Source organism: Lampetra planeri, chromosome 10 (assembly GCF_965212315.1).
Source record: "Lampetra planeri chromosome 10, kcLamPlan1.2.h2, whole genome shotgun sequence".
In the NCBI taxonomy this organism is placed as follows: Eukaryota; Metazoa; Chordata; class Hyperoartia; order Petromyzontiformes; family Petromyzontidae; genus Lampetra; species Lampetra planeri.
In genome coordinates, this window is record NC_136116.1 from 3,109,792 (window position 1) to 3,132,248 (window position 22,457).

General features: G+C 55.7%; 1 protein-coding gene across 1 annotated transcript in view; it reads left to right on the forward strand.

Moving 5' to 3' along the window:
• The window catches only part of LOC144720848 (uncharacterized), a 54,383-nt gene that overhangs the window by 21,329 nt on the left and 10,597 nt on the right, over window positions 1-22,457 (forward strand). Inside the window, 9 exon segments of the mRNA XM_078597937.1 lie at window positions 328-434; window positions 6,110-6,199; window positions 7,478-7,625; window positions 8,480-8,622; window positions 9,637-9,839; window positions 10,781-10,890; window positions 11,467-11,608; window positions 11,818-12,293; window positions 12,295-13,526. Coding sequence (XP_078454063.1) covers window positions 328-434; window positions 6,110-6,199; window positions 7,478-7,625; window positions 8,480-8,622; window positions 9,637-9,839; window positions 10,781-10,890; window positions 11,467-11,608; window positions 11,818-12,293; window positions 12,295-13,526 — 2,651 coding nt within the window.

Here is a 22,457-nt window from a genome sequence, read left to right on the forward strand (position 1 = left end):
AGGAGGTGGCGTTACTGCTCAGAGACAAACATTGACGCTGAGAATAATAACACGAGTTTGGTTTTGCATCTGTGTATCGAGACCCTTGAGCGCAGAGCACAAATCCTCAGCGGCATCTCGGCTCTCATAAGAGCGTTGGGGGGGACAGGGAGGGGGCGTCGGGGGGGAAGCCAAACCCTTGTCAAACGCAGCGTCACTTGTCATTGCGAGCTGCCACCTTGGCTCGCTGTGGCTGATGTCACCTTGTCCCCATCTCCTCCCTCCTCCCTCGCATCACCACCACCACCTCCTCCTCCTCCCCTGCTCTCCCTCCCCCGCCCGCCACAGCCGTGAACCACAAGCGCCACCTAAGCAACGGGATTGCCGTCTACGGGGTCCCGAGCAGCCGCGTGGACGTGCCCGCGGCGTTCCCCGAGGGGGAGATGCTGCTGCAGGTAAGACGCGAGCGTGCCTGGGCAACGCTCCCGCCCGCACACCCGCCCAGCCGGCGCCGGCGGTGGGCATTAGAGCAGCCGCCTCCCCCCCCCGACTCTCCACTCTGCACCGCGTGAGGTCACCGTCGCATTGGCTGTCGCCCAGCGATTCAGTCGCTCGATCGCTCGCTCGGGCCCCTGGGTATTTTTTGTTGTGGCGGGTTATTCCACGAAGGACACGCAATCTTGGAAGCCATCGGTAACGCTGCCGCCGTGAACGTGACAAAGGTGGAGCATCGATTGGGGTTTATTTCGTACGGGGAAAGTCCCGAGTAGTCGGTTGCCCGGCGAGGTTTTGCGAAGGGAGGTCCGTGGTGCCATCAGCACAGAACAAGGACAGCAACAACGGCGGAGTGATCCGTGCGGAGGAACGGCAAAAGTCGGAACAGAACGCGTCAGAGGTGCAGACAAACGTAGTGGGATATGGCAGTGAAGTTAAGACCCTTGTGTGATTACCGGTGCCCTCTGGGAAATAAAATATAAAAGTTTAACAAGGGATATCCCACTCATATGGGCATTGAAGGGGAAATGCTCATCTCATCTGTGCAGCCTTGAGTCAGTGGTGGAAATTCCACATTCCTCAGGTGGGTGGGAGTTTATCCAAAGGATAACTCACTTTATCGACCCCGGAGGGATGATGGGCTGTGTCAACCCCCCCCCCGCCCAACTAGGATTTGAACTCAGAAGCTTCCAATCGTGAGCCGCGAGCCCTACAGCAATTTACATATTACGTAATTATAAAAAAAATAACGTTTTGTTCAAATAGAGATTACTTCGTTTATAGATTGCAGATGAAAGCTTTGCGGAGGGTAATTCTTTCCTTGTCAGTGGAAAGTTCGCTCGGTTTATCTGGAATGCCAGACGAAATAGCCGCGCAGCCAACGCTTGCTTTGGCTGCCCGTCAGATTTCCGAGCGTGAGCTCATCGCTCCGATTCGCCCCCATGGGCGATGCCAGGTATTTGTGTATCTGTTCACCTGTCTGCGTTCTCTTCTACTCTCAGGGCACCGTCACATATCCGACCTGACCAATTGACCGCACCAGAGAAAAACAAAGAATCCCCCCGTATAGCCATAACGGACTTTTTTTGGCGCCAAGTGCTCTTCGCGAGCACCTATGAAGGCCGTTCGCGGCACACGAGGGGGTGGGTGGCCAGCACCAAGCCCGGCCGCGTATTCAGTTTAGGCTGAGTCGACCTAGGGGAGGCCCAGGACCTGTTCAGATAATCGTCGCTGTTGTTGGACGTGAGCAGGAATCGAACTCGGCTCACCGGGTTTCGTAGCGCAGCGCGCTAGCTGCTTCCACTGCCGCTCTCCCCAATTAACTGCACACACGCACACACACACGCACACACACACTGACACACACACTGACACGCACACGCACACACGCACACACACACACGCACACACGCACACGCGCACACAAAGATAAAGACAAAGATCCCTCGTATAGCCTTAACAGACTGTAGGGGCAAGTGCTGTTAGCAAGCACCGAGGTGCTTACACGCGCACACACACGCACAATTGCAGCACGTGTACATGGTTGCGGCTGTCATTTTCTCTCGATATTGACGTCCGCCTACGCGTCAGTGTCCAGAGAGGAGTTGGAGAGGCGACGTTGTGCCGTACCCACGCTTGCTTCTCTCTCCACCTTACCCCTCGCGGCGAGCGAACAAACGGGCGGGAGGGCGGGATGGGTATAGCGTGCAAATAGCGCCTTGGCACACGGAGCCACAATTATAGAAACCACATGCAAGAATGCGTGACTCTGCCTCGGAGCCTCATGCAGGCCAACGCGCCGCCTCGCCAGCGCTCCGGCCGTGCGTCGCGTCTCAACGACAGGACGCAACGGCGCGGACCTGCGCGACGCTGCACCCGTTTGCCGCTTTGCGAGTCTTCCCACCCCCCCTAAATTTTTTAAAATTTGTCACTGCGAGGCATTTTTGCAGTGCTTGTTTGGCAGTCCTTGCTTTGCCCCCGTGAGAGTGCATGGACAGAGGTGGGTGGGGGGCGTACTGGAATGTTGAGTTATGTCGGTGCAAGCCAGGCCCGGCTCGAGCTCCTCTTGGATTGGGGGGGGGGGAGTAGCATAGCAGTTGTGTGTGGGGGGTGGGGGGCACCGTAGCAGTGATAAACCGCGCTGAGGAGAGGGAACTTGGGTCGGCCAAAGAGATAGATTTTGTGGTGCGCGGCCTGACCCAGTATCCCCCCCTAGCACCGGAGCTGTGGCGCAGAGTTGACTTGCCGGTGTCCGTGAACCGGGTCGGACGTTGGGGCGGCGACCGATATCATTGTTGAGGCGTACAAGACCACCGCTTCGTAGAAGCCCTCGCAGCCAACTTACTTGTCGTGCCCATTGATCCTCTTGGTTTGTGTCGAGGCATCGGGTGCATTGATCACACCGTACCTACGAGTGTTTAATCCCTGAATGCCGTACACACACGTTGGCAGGATTAACGCTGTGGTTGCCCACATGCGCAGACAGCGTACAAACGCCGTCTGTGGGTCCAGAGCGGCCTAACAAACTTTCTCTCGTTGGCCGAGACGAACGGCAGCCAAAGGAGAGAGTGCGCCCGAGAGGGGGGGGGGGGGGGCGCCCACCGTGGAAATGGAGCGTCGACAGCAGCGTGCGCGGGAGTATAATGGAATGTTGCATCGCGATCCCGTGAGAGACAGCGATGGCTTTGGTAGGCCTACATCCAGCAGTGGATAGATCATGGCTGCCGATGATGACTATGACGAGTTGTTTCTTAGAATACAGCGCAAAGAACAACTGAACTGTTGACCTTTGAGCCCAGTGGTTTGGCAGTGGGGGGGTTCTGTCCTGTGTTGAAGCATCCGAGGAAGTGGAGCGATGCTATTGGCTCGTGGGCACGAGCTCCGTGGATTTTTACATTGCAGCATGCACGAGGGATGGCTGCTGCTGCCGATATGGCAATGATGTTGATGATGATTCAGGCTGCCGGGAGCGTTGTGCTTGGAGTTTGGAGTTCGTGCCCCTGCGACCTGCAGCTCCCTGCCACTGCCAGGCGTCAGTTTGTGCTCTCCCGCCGTCCTGGCTATGGCCGCACTCGCACAATAAACTGCTTGTGGGACGACTAAGCCTCGGAGACGAATGGCCTGTCCAGGCTCGGCGGGGGTGGCGAGGGGGAGGGTTGCAGCAAGGGAAGGCTGCCTGCTTTGGCACTTTGGCATCGCAGGCTCAAGCGCTGATCAACCCCCGTGTGCGCATACCATCCGCCCTGAGGTTTGAGGGCCAGGTGTATCATCATCATTATCATTTCCATATTGCCGCCACCTCTCAGGACCTTACCCATGTATCGTCTTCATCAGCAGCAGCAGCAGCCATGCTCATGAGCGGCACAGTGTGGTTGGCAGAGCCCCATGAGTAACATATATATAACAGGGAAATTTGTGAATGTGTGTCTGTTCGAAATGTTTAGCATACTTCCCAACATGCAACAAACTTAAAATTTGGCATGTGGGTAGCTTCCAGAGTCCAGACTGTACACAATGCAAAAAGTATAAAAATTAACTTTTCTATTTTTTGGGGGGGGGGGGCGCAATAATGGAGATATTTTGCTCGGCAAGTGAGTTGTGACGTCACATCTGTGATGTCACCCGGCAGCGTCACGCAGTGTGCCTGCTGACGTCACACACCCCCCCCCAACCCTCCGCGTAGGCCGTGTATTAATCCAAGACAAGAATCCAAGTCCCGGGCGAAGCCGGGTGATAGAGATAGTAATAATAGTCGAGCGAGTTAATTATATGGGGCACCTCACCCACCCCACCCACCCCCTCTGCAATTGTGCCCAACCTCCGTGTAGCCACCTGGGCCTCGGTGCAGTCGCTACGCCTGCACACACGTCAGCCACGTACTCATCAATAACCTTCTGAGCAGCCTCGAGGAATACATTTGTGGCACTGAAAACAATATATATTGCCTGTCCCACCAGGCGCACTCTGGTATTTGTCATCATTACGATCGGAGCCGTTTGCACCGTGTAGAGTTTTTCCCGACGTTGGGAACACCCCAGAAGCCGTTCCCTCGAGGGTGAAGTTTGCAACATTCCGCGTGAACGACGCGTACAGTGGCGCCGTGTCTGGCTCGTCCGTACGCTCAAAGGGAGGGACGATTTTAAATAACGAACGAGCAAAATGGCATGGCCTCAGGACGGCGAGCGCGGCAGAATGTTCTCTGAAGCGGTGATCAAAGGGGCGTGCTTCGTTCTTTATGTCACATCCGGCCCTGGGGGGGCGGGGAGGGACAGCCACCCACTCGGACCTGGCGGTGGCTACCGCCGGGTCCGAGGACGGCTCGGTGGGACTGTCCGGTGATTGCCCTCACCACCAAACGTCTGGAGGCGGGGGGGGGGGGAACTGAAGAACGCCTCCCCCCCTTTAAACAAGGCCACGTTTACAGGGCTGCTACCCAAACTCTCGAATGCAAATCAATTACGGCAGGAGAATCCATTTCTGGCAAGGTTCGGGCCTTTCTCAGAAATGTGACCGTAATAAATAAATATCCTCTTGTAGCGTGACAGTAAAATTAAGACCACAACAGCAACGACATTACAGCAGAGTCAATTATGGGGAAATAAACATCCTGAGAGCATTAAGAAAGTTAGGCCAATTAATACTTTTGAAGGATATACTAATATCAGGTTATAAAGGTCATGTATTTTTTACGAGTTTTCTTTTGCTATTATTAATTTGGGAGATTCGGATGTTTACAACGTATGGTATTGCAGGGTGAAACGGTGGCGCTGTAGTTAGTGCACTGCGCAGCCACCTCCAGTGCCTCTGGGGATCAAAGCGAGCCCAAAATCACAGCGTCAACTCACGATGATTCACGTGTACCTTTGTCAACCCATCGCTGGGTGAGGAGGCCTCCCCGTGCTGCGTGAGGCTTTAGGCAACTGGTTGATCGTACTTTGCCACGCCGGCCGGGACCGTTTCGGTCATCGCTCACCGCCGATGTTACCCGCGGCCAAGAAACGAGCTCGGGTCGCCGGATTGCACGCCCTGAACAGCGGAGCCACCGCCCCCCTTGCGTGCGCGTTCCGCGGAGTACGTGAGCACCGTCGCGTGCACGGTGTTGGTGCCCATTTCTTGCCACGCACAGCCCCCGCGGCGCTTTCAGATTGTCGCCTCGCTGCGTCGCGGCGGTGTAGCGGTTGGCGCGCGAGCGCTGCGGCCAACACCTCTCCGACTCCACTCTGGGGTGTGACGCGTTAGCGGACGTCAATGTCTATATAAAATGACAGCCGCACTCACACGCACACAGCTGCACTGTGCGCGTGTGTGAGTGCAGGGGAGAGCGGTGCGCCACGGATCCAAGTTCGATTCCCGCTCACGATTATCTGAACCGGGCCTGGTCCTCCCCTAGGTCGATTCAGCCTCAAATGAGTACCTGGTGCAGTGTGTAGACATCGACACTGGGGAGACAAACAGCGTGGGGTTAGCCACCCACCCCCTCGCGTGCCGTGGCGGCCTTCATAGGTGCTCGCTAGCAGCACTTGCCCCAACACTCTATTAAGGCTATACGGGCGATCTTTGTCTTCGTGTGTTGTGACGCGCACACCCCTGCGGCGCTTTGAGATTCGTCGCCTTGTTGTGTCGCGTGCGTGTGCAGGCGCTGCACGGCTTTGCGTTGGTGGTGACCGCAGAGGGGCTTGTCTTCTACACGTCCCATACCATCCAGGAGTACCTCGGCTTCCACCAGGTGGGCTGCGCTCCCGCCTTCTTCTTCTTCTCTTCGCCGAGTTTCCGCTGGTTTCGCCGCCGCCGCCTCCGGCGCCGTTTCCTGACCTCCCGTCGAGGAGGTCATATCGCTCGTTCGCGTCGGAGCGAATCCGTCAATCCCTTCGCCAAGTTTCCGTGATGCCGGGGGGACAGGAGAGTCATGCAGGGGTCACGTAGGTGACCTTTTCAGCGCAGAGATTGATGTGTCCATGCTTGAGCGTCGTGGGGCCCTACAGGTAGGCGAGTAACGACCAGGAGCTTCATAAAAAACTACTAAACAATTTTTTATTCTACCAGGTAAGGCCCACTGAGCTGTGTAGCTCTTTTTCAGAAGCGACCTGGCCACAAAATGATAGCACAGCGAAGTGGCTTATCACGTGCAAATTTATAGCAGGCAAATACTCGAAGCACATCTTTCTAAATGTGGAGGGAAAAACGCGACCATGGGGAGAGAGACATGCAAACTTCAAATATACAACAGGCATCAGGGTCAGGCTCGAATCCACGACCTCCTGCATACCAGGCATGGGAGATGACATCTCGGTTTCCATTCCCGCACACACCACATCCAAGCGTACCTCTCGTTTATGAACGCAGCTACCAGTCACGTACGCGTGCCAGTCCACGGGCGACTCGAAATCATATTCAGCGAGAAAATGAAATCCCCCCGGGTACGGCGACCATTGCCGATGGGCTATGGATGACGACAGACGAAGCGAGCGGCCGTTTAGCAAAAACCGAGCAGATGGGAGACAGAATCAGAATCTGTATTTATCCTGGAGAAATCCGATGAGCTATGAAGCGTTCAGTAGGGGCGGGTGAGAAAAGTTACAACAAACAAAACAAAACGATAGGAGTGCAAAAGTGTAGGAAAGGTAAGCAGATCACTAAAAATAAATAAAATAAATATATTAAGTATGTACATTCAAATTGCATAAGTACACCAACTTTCAAGCTTGGGCAAGGCAGCAAAACAACAAGATGAACAGTCCCCGTCCACACCTAGACAACACACAGTCCCTCAATAACATTACAATTGAACTATCAATACATGGGCAAGGATTAAAGTTACAAATCACATTGACAAATGTGGTTGTGTCCAGCACTAAACTGAACCTTGGCGCTGCGACGGCAAATGGCTTTGGTCCACCCATTCAATTCGCTCGTTCTCGGGGAACTCGTATCGCGCCGGTGTGCAACCGCTGCGCCCGCTCTCGCGTCACTCTGAACCTCCTCCCTCTTGCCGCCGCCGCCGCAGTGCGACGTGGTCCACCAGAGCGTGTACGAGCTCGTCCACACGGAGGACCGCGGCGAGTTCCGCCGCCAGCTGCACTGGGCGCTCAACCCTGCGTCTATGCAGGGCGCCCGCGGCGGTGGCGGCGGTGGCGGCGACGGCAGCCAAGGAGGTGAGAAGCGGCCGGCGGTCTCCGGGGGGCTGCCCTCAGGCGAGAAAAACGAGCGGGTCGACGGCGTCGTTGATTTAGCGCGGGCGACAGTGGCGGGGGTGGTGGGGGTGGTGGGGGGGGGTGCCCCACTGAGAGCGATGTTCTCTCCTTTCAAGGGGAGGACCTGGGTAACGAGGAACAACACGGAACACGTGTGTGAAAGATCAAAAACTGCGGCGTACGCACACGGGGGATGAAATGTTACCGAGAAGGTGCGCGTGTGTGTGCTTGTGTGTGCTTGTGTGTGTGTGTGCTTTTGTGCGCGCGGCCGGTTTGGGAAATCACTGCTGGGTGGAGGTCTCCCCATGCCATGCGGGGTCACGGGCGTTGTTTGGCTATACTTCACCGTGCCTGTCAGTGTGGGTGGGATGGGAAAGTAGGGGGTGGGGGGGGCGTGTCCAAGACCAGCTCAGATGTGTGGGAGCATTAGCATAGTACAGCCCAGAAGTGGATTGTGCTGCACTGCTGCAATATTCAGCGAAAGCAATTGAAGGGGTGGAGCTGCGGTGCGGTGATCCAGGCACCGTGCGGCCTCTCACATCGGTGGCGAGCGACATCTGAACTGGTCCGTGGGTGGGTGCTCCCCTCACCGGCCCACACTGGCCAACGTGGCGAGGTGTGGTCAAACTCCACCCCCCCTCCCCCTCCGTCCAGCAGTGGATTGTCAAAAATAACTTGATGATTCAGCTCTGCCTTGCAAAAGAGACTCGTAGTCTGAATGAGCTCTCACCTGGTCCCGAATAAAGTCGACGAATGAACAAACGAACAAATGAAGGAATGGCGGACGAGTGGGCGTTTGTCTCTGATCGCCGCAGACGGGCGAGCGGCCGTGGAGCAAGGGCCGGGCACGGTCACCACGTTCCACCCACAGCAGCTCCCGCCCGAGAACTCCTCCTTCCTGGAGCGCCAGTTCATGTGTCGCTTCCGCTGCCTGCTGGACAACTCGTCCGGCTTTCTGGTGAACACTTGCCCCCCTCTCCTCCCGCTGTCCCCCCCCCCCCCACCACGCGCCACCCACACGCCCGGCCGGGTCAAGGTTTGACCCCTGCTCACCCACACGCCTTGCCTGGGCCCGACCCCTCCTCACCCACACGCCCGCCGGGCCCAGCCCCGATGAGAGCGGCAGCTGCTTGTAATTTGCACCTCTAGACTCGGATTTATTGCCGTTTACTCAGTCGCGAAGGATTGACGACTGTGATAAATCTCATCGTAGGTCTATAAGTGGACTCGTTTTAAATTTACAGCATCGGTGACTGAAACAAAGTCTGATATTCACCAGGATGCTTCCGAAGCCGTCCGCTGGCTCACTCGCCAACCGCGAATGTATAAAGTTCGCAGTGCGGGAGAAGACATTGATGATGAGAATCCAGAGTTTGAATTTAAGTTGTAGCCTTCCGTAATTCTCAAGTGTAGTGAGTTGATGGGCTCAGCCTGGTCATCGACGAGTGCTAAATAAAACTCCCATAATTAGTAAATTTTATTTAACAGTTAATTTAACTCGGGCCACTTTGATTCAACTGCATTCGGCACTACCGTGGATCCCTGAGGGATCATTTAAGTTGACGTGTGAACACATTTAAATTAACCACCACCATGACCTGCATCAAGCAACAGCTGAAGGCTCTCACTCATTCAGGCTCTCAGCCGTTCAGGATCCCCTCACCCGTTCAAGGTGGCTTACGAGGAACTTTGAGCTCTAGCTCCGTGCTTATGAGTTCCCAATGGAAGCATTGCGTCTAATTCGTGAAATATGCACGTGTCATAAATCGTTATTATGATGACGATTAACAAATGCGGCTGTAGCTGTCTACACGTCGAACACAGGAGTCACATCAGCCGTCGATCGTGACCGCAAAAAACGCATCACGGGAAGTGGAGTTCGGACAGCGCACACTGCCCCTAACGCGCGCTGCCTCTAACGCGCCCAGCCCCTAACGCATCCTGGCCACGTTGCCCCCGGGGTTGGCTGCAGGCGCTGCTGATCCAGGGCCGGCTCAAGCTGCTGCACGGGCAGAACCAGCGGGGGCTCGACGGCTCGCCGACTCCGCCGCAGCTGGCACTGTTCGGCGTGGCGACGCCGCTGCAGCCGCCGTCCATCCTGGAGATCCGCACACGCAACATCATATTCCGCACCAAGCACAAGCTCGACTTCACGCCGACGGGCTGCGACGCCAAGTTCGTGCACGCGCTCGCGCGACGGTGGAGCGGTTGCGCCGTCCATTCACTCGCACGGTCTCGTCGCGTTGTTCCTCAGAGCATGGGACATTTTTGGTCGTTAATTTTCGGCGCCGGTGATGTGAATTATTCGTGAATCTCTTTCGGTCAGTGTCCTTAGCTCGACCAGGTGAGACGCAACTGCAAAGTTTCGTCTCGTGTTTTTGTTGTTGTTGCGCGAAACATCTGGGGGCAGTGCTTGTTTTTCTCGTGCCATTCAGAGTTATGTAGCGTCGTGTCACTGGCTCGTGAACGCCGATTGCTGTGAAGCGGCACAAAGAGAACGGTAGCCGTGTTTTGCGTGACAGTGATAGAGGCTTAGCATCGATGCATCGATTTGTCAATTATTATTTATGATTAAGCTCCTGATAGAATCTGTTTTTCGATGAGCAGCCATTATCAGATGGGTTCACAAGACTTCCGGCAGCCGCAAGCAGCTGTTAAGTTCACCACAATTAGGATTGCCACACGGATAATGAGTACGGATGGTGTATATTTCAGATGGGTCTCCCTCAGCACTATTTGAACTCTTCTTGACTCATTAAACCGTTGGCATGATCTACGCCGTTTTTCCAAACGCCTCTTTTTGCCAGGACGTACGTCTTCCGAAATACGACGCTTCTTGTGCGTGAACTCTGTCGTCCTTGATTTCTAAAGTTCACATCTGGAGTATTATTAAAGAAAATAATGCTTTTTGAAGTGAATCGCTACCCCAAATTGCAACGATTCATCGAATGCCTGCGGGCAAGTGAATCATTGCACCTCCAGTTTTTCTGTGTGCAAGAGTTGTCCCGCCAGGCGCTTTGCTAACGGTGCCAGCGGTGCCAGCGGCACCAGCGGGCGCTCGCCGTCTATGCAACTAATCGCCGGGGTCCCTCGTCCGTGTCATGTTGTGCCGTCAGGGGCCGGATAGTGCTGGGCTACAGCGAGATGGAGCTGTGCATGCGCGGCACGGGCTACCAGTTCATCCACGCCGGGGACATGCTCTACTGTGCTGACAACCACGTCCGAAGTGAGGGCTCTACGCGCGCACTCGCGAGCTTTTAGAAGCATCGTCGGTTTTGCCGAGCAATGTTGGCTATGCATGTGGCCTGTAATCCAGCACTGTGGAGGCAGTGAGGGTTGGTGGATCGCACGAATGTTATGAAGCTCCCTTCCCGTCGGCCGTTTAAGTACCACACCCTGGCTCGCCAGGCGAAGGCAGTACAGCAAGTGGACTAATCGCCATCTGTTTCCATCTGTTGCCCCTTCACGCACGTGGATTTTCTCTGGGTACTCGCTTTCCTCCAAGTTGTATAAACAACAACATAAATTAGCTGAAGAAATCTTAAAATAAAATAAAACACAAAGCAGGACCCTCCTGAAAAGGAGTTATGCCACTCAGTGTAATAATAAGATTATTATCCACGATGGCCTCTTGCATGTATGTTTAACCATGCTTTCACACCGTATGGACCCAACCGTGCTAATTGGAGGTGCGGAGGGGGGGGGGAAGAGTTAAGCAACTAAACACAACAAGAAGCAGTTCTAAAGAGATGTTTACATCCCGACTGCATTTTTACGTTTCTCACATTTCCTCTCGGCCCAGTGATGAAGACCGGTGAGAGTGGGTTCACCATCTTCCGGCTGCTGACGAAAGACAACGGCTGGGCCTGGGTGCAAGCCAACGCCCGTCTCGTCTACAAGGGCAACCGCCCCGACTACATCATCGCCACGCAAAGGCCGCTCAGGTGGGGGGGACCCGCAGATCACGCGCCGACAAACTCGACGGTTGCGCGCGGACGAAAGTCGGCAGGCAGAACAGCCCCACCGTCGTTCGGCTCTTGCCGTTACTTTGTAACGTAACCGCTGTCCGCCCTCCGTCCCCCGCTCCGCACCCCCCCCCCCCCCACCGCTTCCCCCTTCACCTCCCACCCCTTGCCGCGTCCGCCAATCGCAGCAACGAGGAGGGAGAGGAGCACTTGCGCAAGCGCGCCACGCAGTTCCCGTTCACGTTCACCACGGGCGAGGCCCTGCTCTACAACACGGACGCCTTCCAGCCGCCGATGCGGGACCCCAGCCTCAGCGGTGGCGACGGTGGCAGCAGCAGCGATGGTTACGGAGGAATGGAACAGACAGCAGCGGCGGCCGCGGCGACGGCGGCGGGGGGGGGAGAGTCAAGCGGGTGGAGGCAGGGGCGACGGGAAGTCGTGGCCCATGGACCCCAGCTCTCTGATGGCCGCGCTGATGTTGCAGAACCAGTCGGTGTACGTGCGCACGGCGGCCTCCAGCGAGGACCGCCTCCCGTCGTACACGTTCAACGACGCCTCGTGGCTCGCGCCGAGCAGCGTCGCCGCCGGCGGCTCGGTGTGCCGCCGCGGTGGCGACGACGACTTCAACCGGAGCCTGGGCCAGATCAAGCTGGAGGAGCACGACGGCGGCAGGGCGGGGGCGCCGTTGACGCCGTACTTCGGCGCGAGCACCAGGGACGAGCTGACCGACATCCTGGACACGCTCGGAGTGAACGTCAACGACATCGAGCTGGTGGAGGAGGAGCGGCAGCTGATCATGGGTGACATGGAGATGTCGTCGCACCTGGGCAACATCCTCTCCAATGACGAAATCATCTCCTTTGTGGAGGACCTGCTCAAGAAGCCCGACTGCTGCGTCGTGCCAGGTCCCGATCGCGCAACGTCGCAGCTGCCCAACCCGAACGCCGGCGCCATGGGTCCAGAGCCGTCCGGAGCGCAGCTCGGTTTCCCGAGCCCGCCTTTCGCACACGGCTTTGAATTCTATAGCGGCCGCGAGACGGCGCAGAACTGCATGCAGAAAGCGCCATTGTCGAGGCCAAAGCAGGCAGTGATGTTGGAGGGCAGCGACGTTCACAACGGCTTCTTGGCGCAGAACTTCTTCGACGGGGCAAATGGCGGGGCCGTCGTAGTTTCACAGGGCACGTCAAACGTCCCAGCACTTGGCCTGCCCAAGCAGGGCACGCCTCGCGGCGGTGTCGGACAGTGGAACGCGAATGTTGTGTCGGCCCATGGCATGGCACACGCCCGCTCGGGGTACGTGGATGGTCAGCTGGCGCTCGGAAGCAAATTGCAAAACTGGAGCCCGACGATGCAACCGGGTTGGGACTGCGCGAACGTCACGCAAGACCAGATGCAAATGCCTGGCGTTGCGGGACAGTGCGGGGTCACCGGGCCGGCCCTCGTGAACAGCGCTCACGGCCACGGCACGATGGATGGCGGCGCGTGTCAGGGCCTTTTCGCCGGTTTGCCGGGCCACGGCTACGTGGGAGGGGTCCCGGACTTTGGTGCCGACCCTGTGGCGTCTTTTCAGCCCTCTTGCCAGGGGCCGGTGTCTGCCGGATTGATGCAGAACGGCCGCTCTGACCGCGGCTGGCCCGCCGCCGCCGCTCACGTGCGGCAGCACGCGACGGTCACGGGCGCCAGCATCGGCACGTGCTTGGCTTCGGCGGGGAACGAGGACCCGTGGAACGCGGCGCCGGTGCCACCGTACACACCGATGGAGGTGGAAGGCATGAACCCCCCGCAGTACTCGGCCTGCGTCTCTCAGATGCACTTGGCGCCCGTGGGCAGTGGCGTGGCCGGCCTCCACCCGGACCTCGCCGCCCACTTCCACCAGCAGCCAGCGCTTACACAGCCGGTGAGCACTCGCAGCAGCAGCAGCAGCAGCAGAGCAAAATCATTTGACATGGCCTAAGAGCACGACCGTGAATTGCCTGTATTGTTTTACTGAAGCAGAAGTTTGGTCGCACCCTCTTCTTCTCAGTCCACGGACCGTACAGTCTCAGGTCCTGGGCTCAGACGAAAGGGGAAAATTGGACGGAGTTCCCCATTTAATTCCTCGCACCCAAGCCCTTGCCAAGCACGCCACGCCACTGCCTCTCCTCAACCCGCCTTTAGTGCGCGTGTCCATTCTCGTGCGCACATCTCAGCCAATGCGACACGTATCCCACTGGGCGATTGGCCACTGCCGATGCACGTCTGGCGTTTGGGTTGGTTCAGATGCCGCTCTCCCACCATTTTAAACTAACTGACCGATGGCCCATCCAGAATAGAGCGACACAGCTCACAGGAGGGCATTGTGGTTGATAAAAAAAATATTTATAAATTCCTTCTCGACTTTTCTCTTTTTCGAACGAAGATTAAAAACTGCCGTATTTGCCCCAACACAATCGTTAGGTAAGTGACAATGAAAGCATAAATCATAGCCTTGTAAGTAACTTTTATTACGATCAATATTGGACTGAGTGGCCCAGAAAATGTTAATAGCTTATTGTAAAGGTCAGTTTCCCATGAGGGAGAGCAGGTTTATTTAATTTAGCTCAAAAATGAACCCCCACCCATCCCCCTCTACTCCCTCCCTTGATGCTTTGCAGCTGTAGTAAATACTTTGTCAGGGGGCAGCAAGGCTTTTTAAATAGTGAAAGAAGGCATTTATGCGAATCCAGTGTTCGGGTAATTTTACAGCACTTCTCACTTCGTAAACCTTCTGGAGATGTGTGCGAGGTGATTGACGTGGGAGACCCGTCGTGAGCGTGGGCGGGTCAATAGGTCAACGCAGTACATTCACAAAATGGCAACGGAGTGAGTGGGACCCACGTCTGCCGACGTGAAGGCAGCTTGTCGGGCAGCGCCTCGAGCTTCAGACCGCAGCGTTGGGGCCGCGACGCGGGGAGGCACTTTGCCTGTCACTGTCGACAATTCCTCAGTTTAAACAAACAGATATTTACTTTGCCGTTCAATTGGTTGGCCGAGCAAAGAACGGGCAAAAATAGTTCCGTTCGTGCTGGAAGCTCAACGTGAGAAAGTTATTTTTTTGTGTGTGTGTGCGCGCGTCTTACTTGTGAAGTTTGCGGCTGCCATTCGTCTTGGGTGACTGTAGCCCCGGCTTCCGCGGGGAAACTTACGTCAACACGAATCAGAGTTACTTTGATAGAGGGCAGAAGTGCAGAACATGACACAATTTTGCCTTTGCCCATCATTTAAGATTAACGCGAAGTAAAAAAATGTTTTAACGCGTTAACTCCTTTTTTAGCTATTTTAGGGAAATGTTAAATGAGCTTTGTCCATTGAGATAAAAGTGTGGATTATTATCGTTCATATTTATTGACTGCCATTAAAACCCAGTTATAGAGACGGATGTGAATTGGCACGCACAGCGACCGTCTCCGCGTGAGCAGCAACGTTCCACACTTCACGGCTGGGAGGACCGATCCGACGACAGAGAAAGTCTTTATTTGTCCAGAACACAAACATCGCATTCAACATATCTTGTCCGTTAATTCATATTTTATTTTGGGGTCGAAAAATAAAACAACATGAATAAAAAGTCGCCCCATGACAGAGAAGATTCGTATTCAAAGTGCGCGTCTGGCGGAAAGGGCGACGCATGGGACGATTGTGCCGCTCGCGTTCTGCCGGCGGGCGCTTTGATGCCTCGCAACAACTCGAATTCGACACAGCTGCAGCGCCAGCTTGGGCTACCTCGCGGGAGCTCATGCATTCAGCATGGGCGACCGGGCCGGGGCACCCTCAGCGAGCCGCAAGTGTAACTCGAAGCAGGTTTACGAAACTCACACACGCGCACACAGGCAAGCAAGCACGCTCGCACGCACGCGTTCACACGTTAGCAAGCCCGTCCACTCACGCGCAAAAAAACAAAGATCCCCCGTTATAACAGACTGTTGGGGCAAGTGCTGTTTCGCGAGCACCTATGAATTTCCGGAATGGTACGCATGGGGGCGGGTGGGCAGCGCCACATCCCACTGCCTTTGTCTACCCAGTGGCGATGTTTACACACCGCACCAGGTACTCGTTTGAGGCTGAGTCGACCTAGGGGAGGCCCAGGATCAGTTCAGATAATTGTTACCGATGTTGGCCATGAGCGGGAATCGAACTTGGGTGGCCGGGTTCGTAGCGCAGCGTGCTAACCGCTACACAACCACTCCCCACTCACGCACATGCACACACACACACAAAGATAAAAGTCTCAGATTTATCCATACAGAATGTTGGGGCAAGTCCTGTAATCAAATACCCATCAAGGTTGGCACGGTCCATGAGAAGAACTGCTGAGTGGCAGCCAACGTTTGTGTTCTGTTAGCAGCACCTATTAAGGCAGGCATGGCACACGAGGGGGTGAGTGGCCAGCACCACATGTGGTCGTCTTTGTCTCGCCAATGCTGATTTTTACCAGGTACTCACTTAAGGCTGAGTCGACTTAGGGGAGGCCCAAGACCGGTTCACACATCGGCACCGACACACACATACTAAGGCCCATTGCATGAGTGGTCGGGTGATAATCAAGAATCATTATCATCCATAATTAATCTACTGCTGGATCAAGGCCTCCCCCTAAGCCATCGCCATCCCTCACCGTCCTGGGATGCAACAATCCTCCCAGCACCACGAGCTGATTGCATCGCTCTTCCCCCGTGAGCGACGCCGTCTTGAGGGCGAACGTTCTCTCCATTGGCTGCCGCTCGGCAGTTGTCCTCAGCCACTGGCAAGAGTTGCGGTGGCTACGAGATGTTTACTACCTCGCCTGGTATGCAGGAGGTCGTGAATTCGACCCCTGTATATTTGGCGTTTGCGCGTCTCTCTCCCCGTGGTCGTGTGGATTTTTCTCCGGGTTTTTCCCTCCACGGTTAGAATCAACATCATGCGTTTAGGGGCCGTCTATAAATGACGTCACGCACCTGGGGGAGGGGGGGGTCAGACATTTGTGACGATGTGTGACGAGGGGGGGGGGGTTGAGAAATGTGACGTCACATCAAAATACGCAACTTTAAATAAGTATAGACAACACGTTCTACTTAGTTAAATAGACTTTTTAATAAATGTTTTCTCCTGCAACATCAGAGTGCAGCGCCACATGATATTCACACTACAATGACAATAGTTTAAAGCGATTTGAAGCATGTTTGATATTTTTTTGGGGGGGGGGGGCAGAGCTTTGTGACGTCATATTTGAGGGGGGTCTAACTTTTTGTGACGAGGGGGGGGGGTCAAAAATCGTCCAAAATCGCGTGACGTCATTTATGGATGGCCCCTTAGAGTTTGGCTCCTGCTGTACATTTCTACAGGACGATGACAAGCCACTACGTAGAGCAGCGATCACTTGTGGCTGCGTAGCTCAGTGGGCCTTACCTGGTAGCATAACAAACATAGTCGTAGTAAACAGTAGTTTGTGGTCCTTCCTTAGCGTGATTGGCTACATAGGGTGCGCAAGAATTTCAACGTACACGCATGCATACGCAGTTGACACAGCTGGATGAGAGTGTTGGGGCAAAGGTGCGTCCGCAGCTGACGGGGCAGGCGCATGGGATAGCTCGAAATACTGAAAGTGGAGCGCCAGAGGCCCGGCGCACTAACGGGAGGGATTCTCATCCGTCGCCTGTGACATGCGCAGCTCTCACGCTGACCTCAATTGCAACGCGCTCGATTTGAGCGGAGGGTTCATGAAATCGTTTTTGTTTGCGTCACTGGGGTAACCCCGGTTCGCGTTTTTGCCGCGTGAATAGACTAAATGTACGGGCTGCTTGCCTCTCAAGCGAGAGACAAAAGGCGGTTGGTTGCCACCTTTGGACGTTGAACTTCTTTCACACTGTACGTAGCGCCGTACGTAAGCCAACCGCGCCAATCGGTGTGATGGTGGGATAGAGTGTGGGTATGCCAACCTCTTTCGAGAAGTCTGCTCAGCGTGGAAGAGTAGGCCAAATACCCTCTGGAGATTCCTCCAGTGGAGGCCATTTCCGTGAGCAAGCAACTGCAGCGCTGCACCTGTGCCTTTTGAATACAATAAAGGAAAACGTAACTGGCATTTATTGGCCAAACATCCTAACGCTGAAAGTGACTTGCACAATACTCGGCTGGGAACGCACGGAGCAACATCATTGCCTTCTGGGACGAAAACCTGGTGGGACCCTGCTGGAAGCGCTTCTCGAAAAACAAAAACGTTGGCTTTCCCGGGTGAATGAGCGGAACGACGACAACGAAAACTGAGAAATGAGGCCAAATGTAACCGCGCGGTGACTTTAGCCGTCGTGCCGCGTGCGTGTGTCGGCGCGTGCCAATTGGTGCATTTAAAAAATTCTGCCAGGAAATATTTCCCCGTTGACGACTTTCTAAAAACCGGTAATCGAACATTGAGAGGGGTTCTTTTTGTACCGGTCTAGCGGCTCTCTCGTTGTGGCGGCCCTGACTTTAAATCTTCGCGGCCAATCGTGGCTGAGGAGCGGAGCCAGTCCGGTTTCTGTGGGTTCGTGAGGCAATCGCGACCAGGGGGTTTCATGAGCTCTGCATGGGGAATCTCTCGGCTATTGGATGTAAATGCGCTGGCAGCAACCTTCACCGCCCGCTCAGCAGATCCCGCCAGGCTTTGCTCGCTCTCGCGTACACCGCTGGGCAGAAAGCGATCCCGCATGCGAGTTCGTGTGTGCGTGCGTTGTGTGCATGATGAGTGAGTCAGCACTCTGGGGAGCACAGCTGGTGCATCTGTCAGTCATCCCCGTCAGTCAACCCATAGCACCCGGGTCTGCACCGTGACCTCCTGCCAGCGGGCCTTTCGCGCTTCACGTGATGGCCTCTGAGCACACCTAGCCTGGCACAAGCGCTGTGGTGACATCACCTCCACTAAGTGGCAAATGGCGGCTGTTGTGTGCATTTGTGCATGTGCGTGTGTGTGCATAGGCTTAGGGGATCTGTAGTGTAGCGGTTAGCCTGGCCACCGACCCCCTCGTGTGCCGTACCGGCCTTCAAAGGTGTTCGCTAACAGCACTTTTCCCAACAGTCTGTTAAGGTGATACGGGGGATTTTTATGGGCATATTTGCATATTTGTGTGTGTGCGTTTGAATACACGTGCGTGCGTCCATGTGCACGTGGTTCTATGTGCACATGTGTGTGCGCGCATCTGTGATTGTGTGCGTGCGTGCGATTGTGTTGTCCACACTCTGGTGCAGGAAACACGTGGCAGGAACACTCACAATTGGGGATTGTTTCTAACTCTAACCCCCTTGATAGAATTGACCCCTCTGCATGCAACCCATGTCAACTGCCGCCGTATCAGCCATGCAAACCTGACCTGCGACTCGCCAGTGAATAGCCACACACACACACGGCTCGTTATCCCGTGTCTCCTCGGCACACGATGGCCCGCGGCGGCGCGCTTGTTTCATTAGGGAACGAGTTTGACGCTCCAAAGTCTTGTTTGCTTCGCTTGTTTTGTCTCCGTTGGGGATTTCGTGTTTTTTTATTTAGACAGCGTAACCTGTCGGGCAGGTTTAGCCAGACCCTTAAAATGGACGGATTGTCACGGCTCTTCAGCTTGCAGAAGGCACTGCAGGGGTTGGGGGGAGTGGATGTTGAAAGTTGTTCTGTGGTCGCCTGGCGCCGGCGGTCCCAGGGCCCCCGCGGATGAGCCACGGGCAAAGCCTGTCGTGTGCCGGCGGCTGAGATGATGGAAGCGATTGTGACGCAGCAATTCTCGGACTTTCCGCATCCGATGGAAAAACTCGTGAGATAGCCCCCCGCGCTCACGGGTGATGGGATTGGATCATGAGTGACGTTAACTACCTCGCCTGGTATACAGGAGGTCGTGGGTTCGATCCCGACACTGACACCTGCTGTCGATTTGGAATGTGCATGTCTCTCTTCCCGTGGTGGTGTGGATTTTCCCCTCCACGTTTAGAAACATGCGCTTGGCTGCTATACATTTCCACGCAATAAGCTACTTCGTTGAGCTATCATTTTTGGCCAGGTCGCTTCTCAAATGAGCTACATAGCTACATGGTAAAATAAAAAAATGTTCATAGCACCTCACAGTTGCACAGGAACATCCCAATGAAGGAGCCTCCTGTGAAATAGCCTTGAGACTGAGCCCGATACGTCTCAGTAACCACCGTGCAAGCATCATCATCATCATTATTATTATTATTTTATGGGGCCCTTTTTTCCAGTATCGAGATGATGAAAGGATTAAGAGGCTTTATCATTTTAACGGCAAGAGGTGTTAAGATGTTCAAACACCAAATCAACAGCTATGACATAGATTACCAACGTACATTTCTTTGCACGTTTGACCACAAAGCATGTGTGGTTAATACAGCCTTGTGATGGGTGTCAATTTGATGTTTGAACATCTTAACACATTGTACGGTATTCTTGCCAGACAGGTTAAAGCTTATTCGTTTTTTCATCATCTTTATAATGGCAAAAGTATCCCATAGATGAAACTGCTGGACCCAGGAATGTCATGCTGTAATATTTGCATTGTGTTTGTGCTGTTCGCCTTTTGACGTTCTTTGGTCTCACACTGTTGAGACAAGGCCATAATGTACGTTGAATTTATTTCACACCATACGTAGCCAACCATGCTGATCGGCTAATGAGGCTGTCTCCTGTGTAGGCCAATCAGTTGCAAGGACAATGCATACATTTTCAAAGGCTGTTTGTTCGTTTTACCACAAGCATGTGTAGGGGTGTTACGGAGGGGCTGTATACATAGGATCACACGGGAAACAAACACAGTGGGCGGGGCTTCGTGAGTGCACGGGGAGGTGCTCTCAACGACGTCCGCACCGGGCAGCCTGGTGGGCTGACCCGGAGTTGTGATCCCCCGGGGCCCCACCCCTCAGCGGGGGGTTTTGGTATAAAAGGGGATGAGCCGGAGAGCTCGGGGAACAATGTTAAAGCTAAACCAGTGAAGACCGAAGATCGTCTAGATAGAGCCCTGGACTCCCCTGGGTCGCCGCCCTTATCAGGGCCGCGCAGGACCGAGCCAGCAGCGTGGTCCCGAGAACCAGAGCCAGTGCTCTGGGACTCCGGGTACCGTAGCCCGACTTACCAGTGTCGGGCCAGATAGCCTCCCCTAGCCCGTTAGTGGAGGACTAGGAGGTAGGTCAGAGATAGCTAGCAAGTGTGTTCCCTGCTATCCGGGTGAGGGGGCCGATACCCCCTCCAGTGTTGTATGTCCGCGGTTGTGACAACTGTTGCGGAATAAATACGTGTGCCTCAACCCCGGCGTCCAAGAGTCCTCAACGATATTACATCTGGTGACAGAAGTGAACGATCACGAACATGGACACGCGCCGGACAGCTCGAGCCGGGGTACCGGAGGCGGAGGACACCGCTGCAATTGTGGAGCCCGAGACGGCTGAAGAAGGCATCGAGCAGCCGGGGCCGGAAGCATCCTTACCGCAGCATCGGGATGAAGGGGAGCCGTCAACAGAAGGACTGAGGCTGGCTCACGCGAGACTGGCGGAGCTGCTGTACGCTGCTGCCGCCACGCTCGAACAGATCACACGGCTGGGGGCTGGTGGACCGCCACGGGGCGAGGACAGCCGACGACCGGTGCGCCTTCCCGCCATTTCAACGGCGCCCAACTTCGAATCTCCCGCCATCGCCGCAGCAGCTGCTGAGGGCGTGGCCAGCCTGAACCTCGGGTCCAACATCGACCGCACAGTGGCTGCCGCGTCATCACCAGCGGACAGAGCGTCACCACTGGTGCGACCGGCGATGCCATCCGTCGTTTGCGCCGAAGCCCAGCCGAGTGACGGGGACAGCGGAGTGCGAGCTTCCACGGCGGCCGCTGCGCTGCACCAACAGCTACCTCCACTCAAGGAGTTTGTGGGCGAGGAGGGCGACTGGGGCGGCTTCCAGCGGCGCTTCCTCGCACACCAGGAAATGGCGCAGTGGACAGATGCCGAGGCTCTTTGCGTGCTGCCGGCGCTCCTCGACAGCGACGCCCTCGCCGCTCTTACATCGGCGCCGAAGGACAAACGCTCCACGCTACAGATGGCGCTGCAGTTGCTGGCTGCGGTATGCGGACCATCGTCGGAATGCAGGCAGCTCTTTTATGATCGCCAGCGGGGTGCAAATGAGTCGCCCCTGGCGTACCGTACGAGTCTCCTGGCGCTGGCGAAGACGGCCTTCCCACGAATGGACGACGAAGGCGTGGACGCGATGGTAACGGAAAAGATCCTGCTGGCGGACGACCTGGACATCGCCGTCGTTGCACAGGATGACACAGAAATGGGTTCCCTCCAGGCTGCGTGGCTCCTCCACGCCAACCTACTGTCGCAGCGACGGAAGGCCAGCAGGGCAGCGGCCGGGCGTACTGTGGCTGCAGCCACCCTCCCGGCGGAGGAAGTTTGCGCCATCGACTGCAGCAGAGGGCGGGTGTACAGGCGGGCCGGGACGGATCGAGCCGCTCCGACCATCCGTCATCGCCGCCTGCGCTCCCGCGCTGTTACAACTGCGGCATCCGTGGCCATGTCGCCTCGGGGTGCCGCTCTCCTCGGCAGCGCGGGACGACGCCTCGACAGGACGCCGGCCCTCCTCCCAAGCTCCATCAACATAACCCGGCGAGTCGCGGCACCTCTCATGTTTGGCCCACGCACACACCCGTCACACACTCGCACACCGCAACGAACGGGTCGAACCCAGGCAGTGGTCCATGTTGGCCCATCGCGTTGTGACTGCATCGTCGGGGTCGTCAGCCGTGGTGGGGCACATTGACGGGGTTGAGGTGCGCATCCTGGTCGATACAGGAGCATCGGCGACCATCATTTC